The sequence below is a fragment of the Saimiri boliviensis genome, chromosome 2, assembly GCF_048565385.1.
Source record: "Saimiri boliviensis isolate mSaiBol1 chromosome 2, mSaiBol1.pri, whole genome shotgun sequence".
Lineage (NCBI taxonomy): Eukaryota > Metazoa > Chordata > Mammalia > Primates > Cebidae > Saimiri > Saimiri boliviensis.
Window position 1 is genome coordinate 133783368 of NC_133450.1, and position 17951 is coordinate 133801318.

General features: G+C 41.1%; 1 gene segment (V, D, J or C); it reads right to left on the reverse strand.

The window, feature by feature from the left end:
* Positions 1–9917, reverse strand: part of LOC104650424 (immunoglobulin heavy variable 3-23-like) — a 97428-nt gene extending 87511 nt beyond the window's left edge. The window contains 1 exon segment of the V gene segment in view: positions 9831–9917. Coding sequence covers positions 9831–9876 — 46 coding nt within the window.
* Between the last annotated feature and the right edge of the window lie 8034 nt (positions 9918–17951).

Genomic DNA, 17951 nt, shown 5'->3' on the forward strand with positions numbered 1-17951 from the left:
AGTTCCAACTTAAGCAGATCTCTGTAACTTGTAAAAGTTTTCTCAAAACATTATTTTTCTCTAGACATCCATAAATGAACAAACACATCTTGAATATTTGTACGAGTGATCTATAGAAGTCCTTGACATATTAATGAAAGTTTGTGAAAACATGGTAACTTCATAACTTACTATGAGTTCCCACTTCACTGGTTTGAAAGATTCTCACCCGTGTGGTGGGGCAATGGGTGTCTCCGAGAATACGTTGATTTAAACTGAACATGTTCTCCACACCTCACTTGACTTCATGGTTCCTCACTCATGTAGATGTGTCTGAGACTGAAAACCCCACACTGATATTCAGCGCATTTTACTCTTATAGATTTATATTCTCTCTGTCTCTTTCTCATCATGTCTCTGTATCTCTATTTTCCTCTGTCATTACTATTTATTACTGAATCATCCTGAATCCTGCCGACAGCCTCCATCTCACATTCTGACAATCTTCTCCCTCAAAGATAATTAGAGGCAAACTTATCCTTGCCCAATGTGGAAAAGTTTCGGGACTTTGACTAGAGTTATTAGAGCCTCATACGAAGAACCATAATCAAACATTATTTGTTTTTAGATTATACCTCAAAACTAAAACTGCTCCTCACAGTGGCTATGACATTCCATATTCCCACCATTATGCAAAACAGTAAAGTGGCTTCTTAATAAATTAAAACAGAAATACCATATGATCAGCAATCCAGCTTAAGAAAATATACTCAAAGGAGATGAAATTACCGCCTTGTGAAGATACCTGCCTTTCTAGGCTTATTGCAACACTATTCACAACAGCCAAGATACAGAAACTATCTGTCAATAGACAAATGGATAAAGACAATGTGGTACATGTACACAACATTATTCTGCCTTATAAAATAAGGAGATGCTGCCATTTTTTGTCTTGTCCACAAGACAAGTGGATTCCCACAACCACTACCAATGTGTTCTATCCATTGAGCCCATCCCTGAGAGCTGGCAGATCCAAGTCCAATAGTAAGAACTGGTTGTGATGGAGCGGCCAGATGCAGTGCAGATGAGGCAGAGGGACAGTGCGGGCTCTTCAGGTCCAGGGCTGACTGCTGCAGCTGCTCCTGGGACAGGGCATGTGAGTACATGGATGATCCATGCCTGTCTGTCACAAGTGCCTGCGTTCACCCCACAGACCACTGTCTGACATCCAAGACACACCCTGGGGAGCTCTCACCAGGCACAGGGGAAGATACAATAATGCCATCTTCTTCATGAACACAACTCTGCGTTCTTCAGATACCTTGGCTTTGCCTGAGGGGAGAGCTGTTAGCTTCCACATTCCAGAAGCATTTTATATCCTGGAGCCTGAATATAATTGGCATGTGGCAAAGCCTTGTACTTATAAGAGACAGAGAGAAAGCTATCAGACTCCCTGTGGATTTGAATATGTTTTATTGTTGTCTGTTTGTTTTCAGGTTGACATGAAGCACTTCTTTGTCAAAAAGTACAGCCATGACAGTACATAAAATTTGCTTTGTTCCTGTTTTCCTAACTGTGACATTTGAACTGTATCAAGTGAGCAATGTGCATACTTTACAGGAGCAATTACAAAACAACTATTTAAATCATCAGTAGTGCACAAATGCTACTCTGCCCTTACTGCCAAAAATCTTCTGAATAGATTTCAGTAAAAGTAAATCACAAATTGCATTCTTAATTTAAAAGTAGCATACTGTTCAGAAACTCAGAAACTCCCTTTGCCAAAGGTACTCCCACTAGAACTTACCACCCATGGTCTGCTTCCTCAAGGCATGAACATTATCACCCTGTCACTTGATTCATCAAAAGCTCATGTATTTTCCATTTTACTGTCAATATTTTACTCTGATTCATCACATGCCAATACAGCAAGGTATTTCAGGGGATTGATGTTCTATGCAGAAACATTCCACGTGGTGTTAAAGATGCCTTCCCATCACATCTTCCTAACTGGCTTCTTTATTGGCATCAACTTGGAAATTCTTTATATTAGAAGAGATATCAGAGAAAAACGGCCTCAAATATTGTAAAAGAGGCTTAACAACACAACAACACACACAGCAGTGACTCCAGGTTGTCAATCCATAGGACTAAGAAATGCAAATGAAGTGGGTTACATAAGTTGTTTTCAGAAGATTATCCTGTGCTTGTAGAATCAGTACCAAGGGAGGCATCAGTGTAGGGTTAAATGGGGAGTTGCTGGGAAGATTTCCTTGTGGAAGAGATTTTTGTAAGGTTGTGGTGGCTTCTATCCAAGGCTGTGGTTAAGCAGCATCCATTTATGATAGTTTTCGTTATCAGGAGTGTGTGCCTGAGAACCCTCCTGCATGTCGCTCCTAGTTCCATTTGTCAGGGTGTTAACACAAGTGGCTCCATTTTGATTCTGACAACGTTCACACTCTCCTTCTAACACTACTGGTGAGGAACGTGACTCTGTGATAGTTTGCACAGCATGGGATAAATTTCACATCCACATCCCATTCTGACCAAACAAGCTCATTCCCTTCACTACTATTGGCCACTTGCATTCCCAGGTGAGTCTCCAGACAACACACTGGAGGGTGCTGAACAATGGGAGAGAAGAAAGTATTGTCAGTCGCTCCCACGTGGCTGCAGGAGTCACAGCATGAGCCCCACCTGAGCTGCAGGGAAAGGGCTGGAGGCCTGGAGCTTTAGCAGCAAGAACCACATCCCCACTTTAGAGGGAGCAGGAAGAGTACCAGGAAAAGCAAGAACAACAACAACAAATAAAAAGAAATAGAATGGGCAATTCGCAAAAGGGGCCCTGGTTCAGTGCTGATGCTGATTTGCCTCCTTTAGTGTCAGGAGAAGGGTCAGACATGAAGCATGTGAGATTGTAAATGACACTGGTCCTGGCCCAGCCTCACTGTTGGTTGGGATCAAAATTCCTAAAGACTGTTCTAGTCAGGAAATCTCACAGAGGTTTCTGTCCTGAGTCTGATTGGAGAAGACTCACCAGGAACTCCTGAGTTTCCTCAAGACGCTGATCCTGGTGACCATGGTTGAGGACTTCTCATTTCTAAGCATCAGTCTGCATTTTGTGCAGATGACAATAGGTTCTCAAATTAAAATAATCATTTTTAAATATGTAGAGATGACATTGGTAAGCACAGAATTCTAAACTTGGTGAGGATCCCTAGAGAAACTGTAAAATGATGAAGTCCCACATCCTGACAGGAAATCAGCCTCCGTGTGCACCTGCCTCTGGGGTTGACTTTGATCAGTGGCTCCTGAGCGCCCCCTGCAGCTGATTTCCCTGCAACGTTTCTGCAGGGAGGCTTGTGTCTGGGCTCACACTGAATTCACATCACTGTGTCTCGCACAGTAATACACAGCCGTGTCCTCCAGTCTCAGGCTGTTCATTTGAAGATACACAGAATTCTTGGCATTTTCTCTGGAGATGGTGAATCGGCCCTTCACAGAGTCTTCCTGGTATGTGACACCATTAGAATTAATAGCTGAGACGCACTCCAGACCCTTCCCTGGAGCCTGGCGAACCCAGTATACGTCATGGCTACTGAAGGTGAATCCAGAGGCTGCATAGGAGAGTGTCAGGGACCCCCCGGGCTGAACCAAACCTCCCCCAGACTCCACTAGCTGCACCTCACACTGGACACCTGCAAACAAAGAGACATCGTGGTCCGAAAGTGCCACACATATCCACTGCTCCTCTCGTTCGTGTCCACCCACACTCAATGTCTCTACTTCTCCGTGAATCATTTTTTAATAAAGCAAAAAGGAAAACCCAGCACAGCAAAAACTCCATGGTGAATCCTGTTTGTTCAGTCCTGATCACTGAATTAAGACACCTGGGAATCCCAAGGCTGGGACTTCTATCCCAGAGCTGCAGGGTCAGGGCTGGGCCGGTTTTCATCAGGAGAGGAAGGGCCCTATTTTCATGTCTCCTACTATAGCAAGCTCTGGGGCTGAATGCATAAGAAGAGGGCAGAGCCCAGAGCAGATGAGAGCATCCTGGGAATTTAGATGACAATGACTGAATTTGGGAAAACATGCTGTCTTATTGTAAAATTGTTCTGTGATAAACATTTGACAACATTCACATTTTAATTATGTTTACCCTTGTGTATATATTATGTTATTTAGGAGTCAGTATTTTCTTCATTTACAGATGTAAAAGTGAACCCACACATGGAGGGGCTGTGTATGTGTCTAGGGGCTCATATCTGCCATGAGTGAGTCCCAGTATCCAGGACTATGCCCCTCTCAGCTGGCCTCAATTGCTCTCTTAGCCAACACTGGACAGAGCAAAACGGGCCTAGCATGGTTTGCAGAATCCACTACCTGCCATGATAACCTGTGTGATTTTGTTGTATTTACCTATGAATTCAGAGACAACTAGGTGTCAGGCAGACAAATTTTAGTTGTATCTGATCTTTAACATATTTATTTGTTCCTTCCTATCATCCCTTATGTCTAAAATTTCAGTTGTTTACTTGTAATAAATTTTATGTTTCAACTGACAGATGATAAAATTCACATATTTAACCTGTACAATAATAAACTTCAAAACAAATCTCTATTTTCAAGAAGATGACAAGTCAACTCCCCCCAGCATTCCTCTTGCTCTTTTATATTTTTTTGTTTTTTTCTCCTTCCATTCTTCTACCATTTCTTTATAAAACTACTCATGTTTCCCTATTTCTTTAAACTCATTTTTATTTCGTTGAATTTATAAGAATGAAATAAGACAGTATATACTCTTTTATATTTGGCTTATTTTTGTCGACAGAGAATTATACCTTTTATGTTGCATTTTTTAATTTCTTACAAATATTGGGTAGCATTTTAGTAAACAAATGTAGCATAATTTGTTTTTCTATTAAGTTGCTAATTGATATTTTAATTTTTAAATCTGCTACTCAGTTCTTTAATGTACATAGATAATAAATTATACATAAATTATATAAATATTTTTTGCAGCAACAGTAACAAGAGAATGCGCTATTTGCCAAATTTTCTGTAATATTTCAGATAATTTAAGTTCTGAGATAAGAAAGAAACCTGTAAACCAAAGAACACCTGAGACTAATCCCAATAGATTTAGGACGTTCATTTTTCCAGGATTAAGGACATGGCAGTGACACAGCCTCAAAGAGTCCTGATGATGTGTGCCCAGGGTGTCAGGCACAGCTTGGTTTTATACAACTTAGGGACACTTGAGACATTAATCGATAAATGTAAGATGTGTATTGATTTGGTTCAGAAAGGCAGGACAACTTGAAGTGGGGAGAGAGCTTCCAGATCATAGGTAGGTATGAGACAAATGGTTACATTATTTTGAGTTTCTGATTAGCCTTTAACTGAATGCACAATTTACAGGAATAGTCATGTAGGCATTAGTCTGGCTTAGCGAAACAATAGAGCCAATGTAGCACTGAGACACTCATTTGACTTATGTGAGCAGAGAAATGACTCTGTCTGTCCTTGGTCCACAAGGATTTTCCTTGTGGTCAAATTTTGAAGGAGGTATGTAGCTTTTTAAAACCTTAGTATCTGTGATAAACATTTCATAGCTATCACATTTTTAGTAATTTTTACCTATGTGCATAAATTATGTCATTTAGGAGTCCGTGGTTTCTTCAGTTACAGTTGTGAACCCACACACATGGAGGGGCTATGTGTGTGTCTAAGGGCTCATATCTGGCATGAGTGAGTCCCAGTATCTGGGCCTATGCTCTTCACAGCTGGCCTCAGTTGCTCTTAATTAATTCTAGGACAGAGCTCAAGGAGCCAAGACTGGTTTGCAGAATCCAACTGGTAAGCAATCCAGCTGTTTCTGCACCTCAATTATGATTTCATGCTTCGAAATAAGGTCATACCTGAGGCTGGATAATTTATAAAGAAAAAAGTTTAAGTGACTCACAGTTCTGCATGACTGAGGAGACCACAAGAAACTTACAATCATGATGTGGAAGTGTGTCTTCACATGGCTACAGGAGAGAGAAGTGCCAAGTGAAGAGGGAAGCTCCTTATAAAAGTGTCAGATCTTGTGAGAGCTCACTCACGAATAGGAGAAAACAACCCCCATGATTCAATTATCTGCACCTTGTTCCACCCTTGACATGTGGGAATTACTTCAATACGAGGTGAGATTTAGGTGATGACACAGAGCCAAACCATATCGTAGATTTCTGGTCTGTTATCAGGGCACGAATTCCACTCATGAGGACGGATCCTGACCACCTTCCAAAGAAGACCTAGAGCCCCAACCTTCTATTCGGGTGAAGACTGCAACAAGTGCATCATGGTGGTCATCACTATTCAGTCTAGAGAAGCAGAGTTTATCAGTCAATGCCTTTTATTTACTGTATATCCTTAGAATAATTTGCATTGACTTCAAATGTTTGGGATTTTATAGTTTTTACCAGATGTGGTTGTTTCATTGGAAAGCTCGAGGCTCCTCACGCCATCACTCTGGTAATGAGATAACTCTGTTCATATTTCTATTTGAGGTTTCCTCATTAGCGCCCTAAGCATTTTGAACGTTGCTCTTTGAAAAATAATTTTTCATGATGGAATAAACTTGTCTGTCCTCATGAGTATTATCATTTGCTCAGAAATATACTTTTTCATATTTTAATATAGCAAATCCACCTCTCCTTTATTTGTCTTTATCATGGGGTCTTTCTGCATATTTTTAAATTTTTAAGTAAATATTTTTATATTTTAGGGTAGTTTTACATTTTAAGGAGAGCTCCCTGTGGCAAGGCGTGTCCTTATGTACAACTTGCCTGGTTTCCACACACTGATCTGCACTCTTATCAAGGCTGAGTCTCCCTCCTGTCATTTGTGAGGCTCACTCTCTGAACAGGGTTCTACAATCCACTGTCTAATCTGTGGACTCCACATTTCTTAGCCTGGTCTGGGATCTCAGCTCCTTTTCCTCAACTTCATATTTGCCAGGTCCCACTTCAGCACTGTGGTCTGGAAATCCCCTTAAAGAAGAATTTGAGGTGTGCATTCAACAGAAGTCTCCTTTCTTTAATTTCTCCTCTCACAGCAATTACTGTGTTGTTACCTGATGTCGCATATCATAAAATCGTGTTTAAGAAATTTCACTGAGTTCCATAATTATTTCTGGTTGAAAGACGCATCTCCCTGTTACACCTTGTTTGAAAGTGATCATGGCCCACAAAAATATTAGAATTAATTTTATCATGTCCACCAAGGTGTATATTGGTATATATACAAATAAACAACCCTAAATTTCAAGATATCATAAAATTTTGTTTTATATGTACATATAATATATATATATATACATACATATACATTATATATACAGTATATATATACACACATATACACTGTATATACATTATATATACATATACCATATATATGTTTATGTATAGTGTTTGCTATAATTAATATCATACCTAATTTAAGAATATTCAAAGTAATCATCTGTCACATAAGTAAAGCACAAGTTCTTGATGTCCTAGTAGAAAACCTTTCTATCTGTCTTTCTGTGGGTCCTTCCTATGGAAATACAGGAAGATATCTTAGGACATATCCCCAGGGGTGCCTTCAAAGACATTGCCCAGAACATGACCCAACAGGAATGTGAGGGGTTTCCATTCTGTCTCCTTCACAGGGAAATCTGAGATCTTCCTCCATCCCTCTGGTGGGCCACTTCACTATTCAGGACACTGAGGGAAGGGTGTGCAGGCCACAGGCATCAAAGACCACAGTGTGGATGAGAATTGAGGTGTTAACCTGCCCCAGTGAGAACAGGGATCCCCAGGGAGCAGAGCCCCAGCAGATGATATTAACCATGTGGACATCTGTGTGCCTGTCTTAGAGAAGAGTCCACACTGGGACAGCATGTGCCTGTCTGAGGGATTCTGCAGTCAGGCAAATCTCTGCTCTTTCCAAGGGACACAAATATAGTATGGATAAGGGCCAGATATGCACAAGACTTGTTGGGTATCCTGTGACTAAGAACACCTTAACTTACAGGGAATGTAGTCCAGCAGGTCTCAGTCTTATTTTCCTAGCCCTTATTCAAGATGAAGTTGTTCTTGTTCCAAAGCCTCTACAATATGAGGATGATCGTATTACTAAATATAAAATAAAATATCATGATGGCAACAGTCAATTTTACATGTCACCTTGACAAGACCATAGTCTTATCTCCTGAATCACACACTAACCCAGGTGTTGCTCCTATGGCATTATACAGGTGTTAGGAGAGCCTGCAAATTTTTTTCCTAAGTCACAAAGAGTGTTCTAGATAATCTAGGTGAAGCTGATTGAATCAGAGAATAACAGAAGATGATGGGATGCCATGGTGGATGGCAGATGCAGGTCTTCCCAGGAATTCCAGCCTGTCTTTCCTTATGGCCAGCACTATTGACCCTATTAGGCATGCCTAGCCAGACCCTGTAATTATTGTTACTCAGAGATCAGAGCACAATGGAGTGTCTGTCCTCAGCTTTCCTCAAAGTCACACTGTGTGACAGTGTGAGAAGCTCAAGATCAGCTCTACATTAATATCCCATTTAAGAAAACTAGTATTCCCTTCATGGCTAATGTCCCCTTCATTTCCCAAATACCTCCATACACAGAAGACAACAGGAGCATCCAGGAAATGGTGAGTGAGAAAGTCCCTCAGCCTATCCAGGTCCTGCAGACCTGAGCCCTGGGATTTTGAGTACAGAAAACACATCCTCCGTTTTCAGGGAAGAGAAAAAGAAAGGGGACTGTGAGAATTGAGTCTACAAGGAAGAAAAATGGATTAGCAGAAACAGGGTTAACTGAATCAGTCTGAGTCAGATGTACATAGTTTTACGAGACGAGGGGAGATAGCTGTGAAAGCCATCAGGTTTTAAGGACTCCGGCCATGGGCGAGCCTGTCCCTTGGCTCCCATCAGAACTCAAAGCCTGTTCTAATCAGAGATTCCTATGGAGGTCTCTGGCCTGAGTCTAATTGGAAAACACTCCCAGGTTTGGCTAGGATTCCTCAGGACTCTCATCTTGTTGACCACGAAAGGATTATTTCTGCGCCCAAAGTGACACTGTAGCTTCTGTGAAGGTGAGGATGTTTCCTCCTGTTGGAAAAAGAAAAAAAAAGAAAAAAAGAAAAAGAAAAAAGAAAAGAAAAAAAGTTTTGCCTTTAGAGACATCAGATGTTAGCACAGAATTGTGAATCTGGGAGGTTCCCTGGGGAGATGTGACAACGAGGCAGCCCCAGACCACAGCAGGAAGCCAGCCCTCAGCTGCACCTGCACCTGCCCCGAGACAGCCCCTTGCGCAGCGTCCGGGCGCCCCCTGGTGGTCTCGGGGACCCCTGCAGGAGATTTCTGTCCGGGCCCACACGGGCCTCCCCTCACTGTTTGTCTCGCACAGTAATACACGGCCGTGTCCTCGGCTCTCAGGTTGCTCATCTGCAGATACAGCGAGTTATTGGCGTTGTCTCTGGAGATGGTGAATCGGCCCTTCACGGAGTCTGCGTAGTATATGGTACTACTACTGCTACTAATGTATGAGACCTACTCCAACCCCTTCCCTGGAGCCTGGCGGACCCAGCTCATGCCATAGCTGCTGAAGGTGAATCCAGAGGCTGCACAGGAGAGTCTCAGGGACCCCCCAGGCTTTACCAAGCCTCCCCCAGCCTCCACCAGCTGCACCTCACACTGGACACCTGCAAACACAGAGACATCCTGGTCAGAATCTGCCACACACATCCACTATTTCTCTCACTCATGTCCACACATACTGAGTCTCTCTAGTTTCCCATAAATCACCTTCTAAAATAGCAACAAGGAAAATCCAGCTCAGCCCCAACTCCATGGTGAGTCCTCTGTGTTCAGTGCTGATCAGCAGGTGGAAATGCCTTGGAAGCTCCGGGCTAAGGCTCCTCTCTTAGAGCTGCAGGGTCAGGGCTGTGCTGGTTTTCATCAGTACAGGGAGGGACCTATTTGCATGTCTCCTACTATATAGCAAGCTCTAGGGCGGGACGCTTGAGGAGAAGGCTGTGCCCAGATAAGAAGACGGTGCCCTGCAGAAGTTTGCTGACAATGATGGTGTTTGGAACATATACTGTCTTATGAAATTGTGCTGTGATAAACATTTTGCCCTGATCACCCTATTTCATTTTTAAATATTTGTGTCAGCTATTTTTTTATGTCAGTATTTTCTCCATTTCGCCACAGATGGCTTATTTTACTCAACATAAATACTTTGATATTTTACCTTGTTGTTCTGTGTATCAGGCATTTATTTATTATAAATTATGGATAGTATTCCAGTGAAACACATTTATGATCATTTGTTTTCCTCTTAACCAGTTAAATAATATTTGCATTCTTCTATTACTCTTGGTCTTACTAAAAAATCTGCTACACAGCTTAGAAATGTACATAGATGAATAGTATATTTTACTTATTTTTTACCACCATAACTTTAACAATAATAGATAAACAGAGAAGCTGGAATTTGCATTTTTTTTGAGACAGAGTCTCACTCTTTTGCCCAGCCTGGAGTGTAATGGTCTGACCTGCAAACTCTGCCTCCCAGGTTCAGGTGACTCTCCTGTCTCAGCCTCCCGAGTAGCTGGGATTACACGTGCCCACCACCAAGCCTGGATATTTTTTTTTTTTTTTGTAATTTTAGTAGAGGTGGGTTTTACCATGTTGGCCAGGCTGGTCTAGAACTCCTGACCTCAGATGATCCACTCCCATTGGCTTCCCAATATATTGGGATTACAGGCGTGAGGCACCACAACTGGCCAATTTTTAAAAAATACTTTAGATACTTGAAGTTTCAAGGTAAACATCAAATGTGAAATCTAGGGAGAGGCAAGTTCTTGCAGTGAGTAAGAAAGCTAGGGTATGAGCTGAACTGAGGCAGATTATGGCATATAAAATGTAAGCTATTGGCCGGGTGCGGTGGCTCAAGCCTGTAATCCCAGCACTTTGGGAGGCTGAGGCGGGTGGATCACGAGGTTAAGAGATCGAGACCATTCTGGTCAACATGGTGAAACCCCGTCTCTACTAAAAATACAAAAAATTAGCTGGGCATGGTGGCGCATGCCTGTAATCCCAGCTACTCAGGAGGCTGAGGCTGGAGAATTGCCTGAACCCAGGAGGTGGAGGTTGCGGTGAGCCGGGATCACACCATTGCTACTCCAGCCTGGGTAACAAGAGCAAAACTCCGTCTCAAAAAAAAAAAAAAAAAAAAAAAAAAAAAAAAAAAAAAGTAAGCTATTACAAGATAAAAACACACTTCCATATTGGACACCTTGAAGTCAAGTGTGGTAAATGTGTTGAAGTGTGAATTTCTCAGGGACCACACACTGAAGAGCTTTCCTAGTCTCTTGAATCCCTTTTCCCCAAAATGGGGACAGTCACAAAAATCTTTCTGTCCCAATGTGTCTGTCAGAGAGAAAAGGAGCCCACACTCTGAAATGCATTTAGACCCACCTCCCTTATCCCCACTGCAGAACTAAGAAATTACTCTGCAGGGACCAGCCACCAAAATCAGCATCTTAATGGCACTGGTGCAACCCCTTAGGAACTGAGATGGGAAAAGAGGCCTTCACCTAAGTTCCACTGAGAATTGTCTCCGCTCTATTTTTTATTTAATCAGTCTTAATCTGTGGGTCAGGTCAGTTAATTTGGAAGGTGATAACACCAGAAGAGAACATTGGAGTTGTGGGAGGGAACAACTGGGGAAAACAAGAGGACTCTACCTCAGGAAAAGAGCAAGAACACACATATCAACGTCTCATCTGGAGGAAGTTCACAAACATGCGAAAGGTCACACTCAGATTCATAGGCACAATTTGGACCCAAGAAAGGCCAGAAAATCTCCATTTATTCTGCTGCCTTCCACGAATTTCACAATTGTCAGTTAAATAATATTTTAATCCACCTGAGGGAGTTGAAAGAGATTCTCTGGGGCAGAAAACACTGTGAAGAGGCAAAACCAAGCAGGAAAGAAAAACAGAGTATCACTGGAGGATCTAAAGTCTCTGGGGGACACAGAAAAACAGACTTCAACTCTGACGACCACTGCCAAAGTAAATTTCAGATGTAGCCCTGAGAAGATTCACAGACACTTACACAATAAAGGCTCCGCAAAGGTAGTGTGGACAAATACAGACAGAAAGTGCATAAAATAAAATAATAAGCCAATATCAACTGTCTAAACCAACATGTGTGTCTATCGACAATTATTAAGTACATCAATGAGAAATGCCAAAGTCATAATAAACAAATGACCATCACGAGGTTTCTAAATGATACAGATATTGTAACTATCTAATTAAATAAAATATATAAAGTAACTACAATTCATTTGTAACATCTCTTACAGAAACTGTGGATATAATGTAAGACTAGATAGGGAACTAAAATATGAAAATACTAAAAAGGAAAAAAAATGGAAATGCATAAGAAGTTAAAAGCTGTGCAATATAAACATTGAGCAAGCTTTGGGCACGTCCATCAATAGAGCTGAGTCAGTTTTAAATGAAACCATATGCATAAAACATCACTAGAAATTTCACGAAGTAAATTGCAAAGGAAAAAAGAGTGAAGAAATAAACTAAACATCAATATCAAAAAGTATATTATATATATGTTTTAAATCTGAAAAGGAGAAATTATAATACAGAAAAAATATTTGAAAAAATAATGGCTGAGAATGTTCTCAATTTTGTGGAAGACACTGAATTACAGATCCTAGAATCACAGAGAACCCCAAGCAGAACAAATGCAAATATACACAGACACACACACCACACATCCACCATGGACAGAGTGGTGCACAAGAAAGGGCTCACATGGCCGGATGCGGTGGCTCAAGCCTGTAATCCCAGCACTTTGGGAGGCCGAGGCGGGTAGATCACGAGGTCGAGAGATCAAGACCAACCTGGTCAACATGGTGAAACCCCGTCTCTACTAAAAATACAAAAAATTAGCTGGGCATGGTGGTGCGTGCCTGTAATCCCAGCTACTCAGGAGGCTGAGGCAGGAGAATTGCCTGAACCCAGGAGGCGGAGGTTGCGGTGAGCCGAGATCCCACCATTGCACCCCAGCCTGGGTAACAAGAGCGAAACTCCGTCTCAAAAAAAAAAAAAAAAAAAAAAAAAAAAGAAAAGAAAAGAAAAGAAAGGGCTCACATATCACATGCTATGCACACATTTCCTCAGCTTGTGCAAATGAATGCAACTACATTGTTAGGAAATTCACTATTTCAAATAAAAATGGCATTCATTCCTGGCTCTGTGTTAAATCATGTGTAATGCATGCCAATATAATTCTTTTTAATTAAAAGAATTTTTTAAAGTTGGCACATGAAATCTGTTTATATTTATGGGGTACAGTGTAATATTTCAATACATGTGTGCCATGTGGTGTGACGAAATCAGAACAAGGAGCAAATTCATGAACTCAGACACTAACAGTTCTTTGTGTTGGTAGCATACAAAATCCCCTCTTCTGTCTACCTGTAAACATAAAATATACAATATATTTCTAACTGGAGTCACCCTACTGTGCTGCTGGACACCAGAGCATGTCCCTCCTGTCTACCTGTAATTGTGCGTTTGTTAACAAATTTTTTCTTATCTCTCTGTCTCCTCCCATTCCCAGCATCTTATAACCACTGCTCTACTGTTTACTTCTGCGTTCTTCGTGTCTTCAAATAATTCCTTGACAAAAGCCTGCAGCTCACTCAGCATCCGCTTCCCACTTGGCACATTCGGTGGCCCCGGACACCCGGCTCATCCTTGGCACCACTCCATTCCATGGTTCTGAATGGGAGGGTGGGGACTCTGGAAAAAATAATTCTAAGAGATAAATTAAAATAGTAATCTCTAGTAAGTATTCCATCTCAGAAAAAGTTGAAAGTATGTAACACATACAAGGTCCTCAGAAGAAATTTTGAAGCACAGGAAGGGTCTCATGTATGTTGTTTTGAAAAATTGAAGCAAAGCATAATGAAATTAGGTGTTTCTGTGCTTATCTGGTACGACAGCATGTTGAAAAAACTGAAGAGTCCTGTAATCTTGAGGATGTGGCCTAATCCAAGGAGAGAGAGGCTTCAAGTTCTAGGGACACACATGGTTTGCCTGCTTCTGCCCACCTAGGAGCTACTTGCTGAAGGCTTCAGGAGACAGGAAGGTAAATGAGTTTCTCAAGACAATCTAATCACACCTGGGCAGGGAGAAAAATTCATGACATAGGATGGATTCGAAAATATGTAATTAAAATTTTATTAAAAATTGAGAAATTTTAGTTGTATACATTTATAGGGTACAAAGCTATATAATGATTTATGAATACAATATAGAATAATTGAATCGAGGTAATTGACATATATATCACCTCAAATCCTCAAATCCTTATGTTTTTGTGTATGACAAGGACGTTTGTAATTTGTTCTTGGCTATTTTAAAATAAGCAGTACACTGTCTTTAAGCTTACAAATAGACATCAATTTATGTAAACTATAGAGAATGGCTGAAATCAGTTATGGATTACTATAATTTATATTTTGTTAATCATTAAGTTTCATTCTTTAGGACATATTTCATAATTATTTTATTATATTAAATAAAAAAGACTACAGATATATGCATGTTTGTGTATTTATACATATTTCTGTGGATGTAAATTAATGTCCCCATAGCTATGTAGTTGATGATATCAACAGATATTTTAAAAACTCTGGAAGAATAAGTGCAAATTAATAAGTAAAATTATTTCTTGAAAGCATGTATTTTTTAAAAATACCCCTACATATAAATTTAAAAATTACCGAAATGCAAATCTCAATAAAAACTCATGATAATTAACCACAGTAAAATATGACAATCTCATAAGACTGCTTAGCCCTGCAAAAACAAGCCTGCCTCCTGCAGTTAAGAAATAGATTCACCCCTGCACCTGCTCCTGGGACCTGCCCCATTCTCAGTGGGTCCCGAGCGCCCCCTAGTGGCCCCCAGCGCCCCTGCAGGGAGGTTTGTGTCCGGGCTCACACTGGCCTCCCCTCACTGTGTCTCCAGCACAATAATACACCGCCGTGTCCTCGGTTTTCAGGTTATTCATCTGCAGATACAGCGAGTTCTTGGCGTTGTCTCTGGAGATGGTGAATCGGCCCTTCACGAAGTCTGTGAAGTATGTGCTACGTCCATTAGGATTAATTTGTCCAATCCACTCCAGCCCCTTTCCTGGAGCCTGGCAGACCCAGTGCATGTAGTAGTCACTGAAGGTCGATCCGGAGGCCACACAGGAGAGTCTCAGGGACCACCCAGACTGGACCAAGCCTCCCCCAGACTCCACCAGCTGCACCTCACACTGGACACCTGCAAACACAGAGACACCCTTGTCATTAACTGCCACACATATCCACTGTTCCCCTCACTCATGTCCACTCGCACTCAGTATCTCTAGTTCTCCATAAATCACCTTTAAAAATAGCAACAAGGAAAACCCAGCTCAGCCCAAACTCCATGGTGAGTCCTCTGTGTTCAGTGCTGATCACTGAATAGAAACACCTGGGAATTCTGGGGCTGGGCTCCTCTCCCAGAGCTGCAGGGTCAGAGCTGGGCTGGTTTTCATGAGCAGAGGGAGAGCTCAATTTGCATGTCTCCTGCTATATAGCAAGTTCTCGGGTGGGGCGGCTGAGGAGAGGGCAGGGCCCAGAGCAGATGAGAGTGTCCTGGAAAACATTGGCTGTAATCCTGTCTCTCAGGAAAATATATCTTCAGATTATGTGATTCTGCCTTGATAATCATTTAGCAGTCATCATCTTATTTACTATTATATATTTGCCAAATATGTTTAATTTGAGTGTCAATGTTACATTTTTAGAGAAGATAAATTACATGCAGAACAGAGCAGTTGTGCAGTGTGTCCAATATCACACATCTGGACAGAGTTAGCCACATTATCTGTGCCTGCACCTGTAAACACTGGAGAAGACTGCTCCCCTGAGACAGCTCCAGGGCAGTGTGGGACATGCCCAGTGAGGTTTTCAGGGTGACCCACCTGTCATAACAACTTTAATTAATTTTGCTTTTTGTAGTGTTTACTTGAAATACACAATCAGTGTTCACATGTGTGTTCTTTAAGGATTCTGTGATTATTCAAGTGCCAATATTCATCTCTTTCTTTCTCTTTCTTAGCCAATAGATTCATTTTTGTTGCAGCTTTATTAAAAAAATCAATCAATAGTCAATTCAAATGTATAGTTCAGCATTTGGAAAATGTTGATATATGTGTGCAGACATTGAACCAGCACTTCAATCATGTTGTTAGCAATTAAATTAACCTCTGTTTTTTCCTCCCACTTCTCTGTAGTTTTGTTTCACCACCTTGTTACTCTCACCACCCTATTCTCAGAAAAAATCAGATCTTCTCCATGTCAATTTTGAATAGTTTCACCTTCTACAATTTACACAAATGAAATCACATGAAATTTACTGTTAATTCTTTAGCTTCCTTCACGTAGCACAATTATTGGATAATGTCCCTGTGTTCTTATGTGAATGAGGCATGCCTTGATTTCAATGGTTGCTTGCATTTCAGTACGTGAATATTTCTCAAATTCTTTTAAAAATGCATCAAATAATGCACAGTTGATATGTTGTGTTAGTTTACGAATTTTATTTAGAAAACCAATATGAAGCATGGGAATGTAAAAAATGAGAAAATGGTTATCTTATTCTGACCTCATTAACAAAAAACATAAACAACAACAAAAAAATTAACCCTTCAGAATATCTGAGATGACGTCACAGAGAAAAAACCTAAATTCTGAGAAAATAGGGGCCTGTAGAGAGAACTAGGGACCATTTATTATACTTCCTAGGGCAGGTGACACTCACAGCATGGTATTTAAGATAGGAAAAAGCTAACTTGGAAATGTTTACTGAGTTGCTTGGATGTGTGTGCTAATGATGTTAGAGTATGAAACTCCTGGTACTTGTAGGCTTTTCCCACAGAAATGGGGAAGTCCCCAGACAAGACAACTCACCCACCTGCTGTCCTGTGGTGTTGACTGAGGAGGTTGAACAGCACCTCCAATCAATGCCCCTTCACTATATGTGGGAAACATTGATTACATCTTGTGTCTTGGGGCACTGATAAAATCAACTAGAACACAAGGAAACACAGGACACCAGGGAAACTCTACCCAGAAACACCTCTTATTTCTTTCCTGAGAAATGAAATCCTGAATCTGTGGGGTAAGGACAGTGGGTCAGAAGCTGTGGACACTGATGAGAAACCTCTGTGGCCGGGAAGAGACACTCCGACACTTGGGGAAGGGAAGGAACAGGAATGCTTGGAAGGCTGTGCTTCAGAGCCAGTCTCACCACCATAGCTAACAAGGAGGTTCAGTCAGAAGGCTGGAAAATGTCCCCCTGTGTTCAAGCCCCTTCACCACACAAACAGTCATCAAGTAAAACTGTCAGTAGAATACACCTGTCACAGCTGAAAAGCTCTGGGGAAAATGAAAAGTGAAGACCCAAACCCAAACAGGAATACAAAAGCAGGTAGTGCCAGAAGAACCTGAAGATTTTGTGAAGAGGAGAAGCTGACTTCAACTCTGACAGTCCTGGCAAACATAAATTTGAAATCCAACCCTGACTAGATTCACAGAAACACGGTAATAAAGGCCCAGCAGATATAATATGTGATCATGTCTAGGAAGAAAATAATACATAAAGAAAATAAATTGCACAGGAAATGCTAACTGTAATTCTACTGGCATTACAATTTTATTAAAAGTGAAAGGCAAATAAAACTCTGTCATTAAAAAAGATCTTGACACAATTTGCTGTCAGCACATTTATGTTTCAGTGCACATTTTAACAAAGTTTCTCTGCTAGTAACCATGTGATATGAATTCAAAAC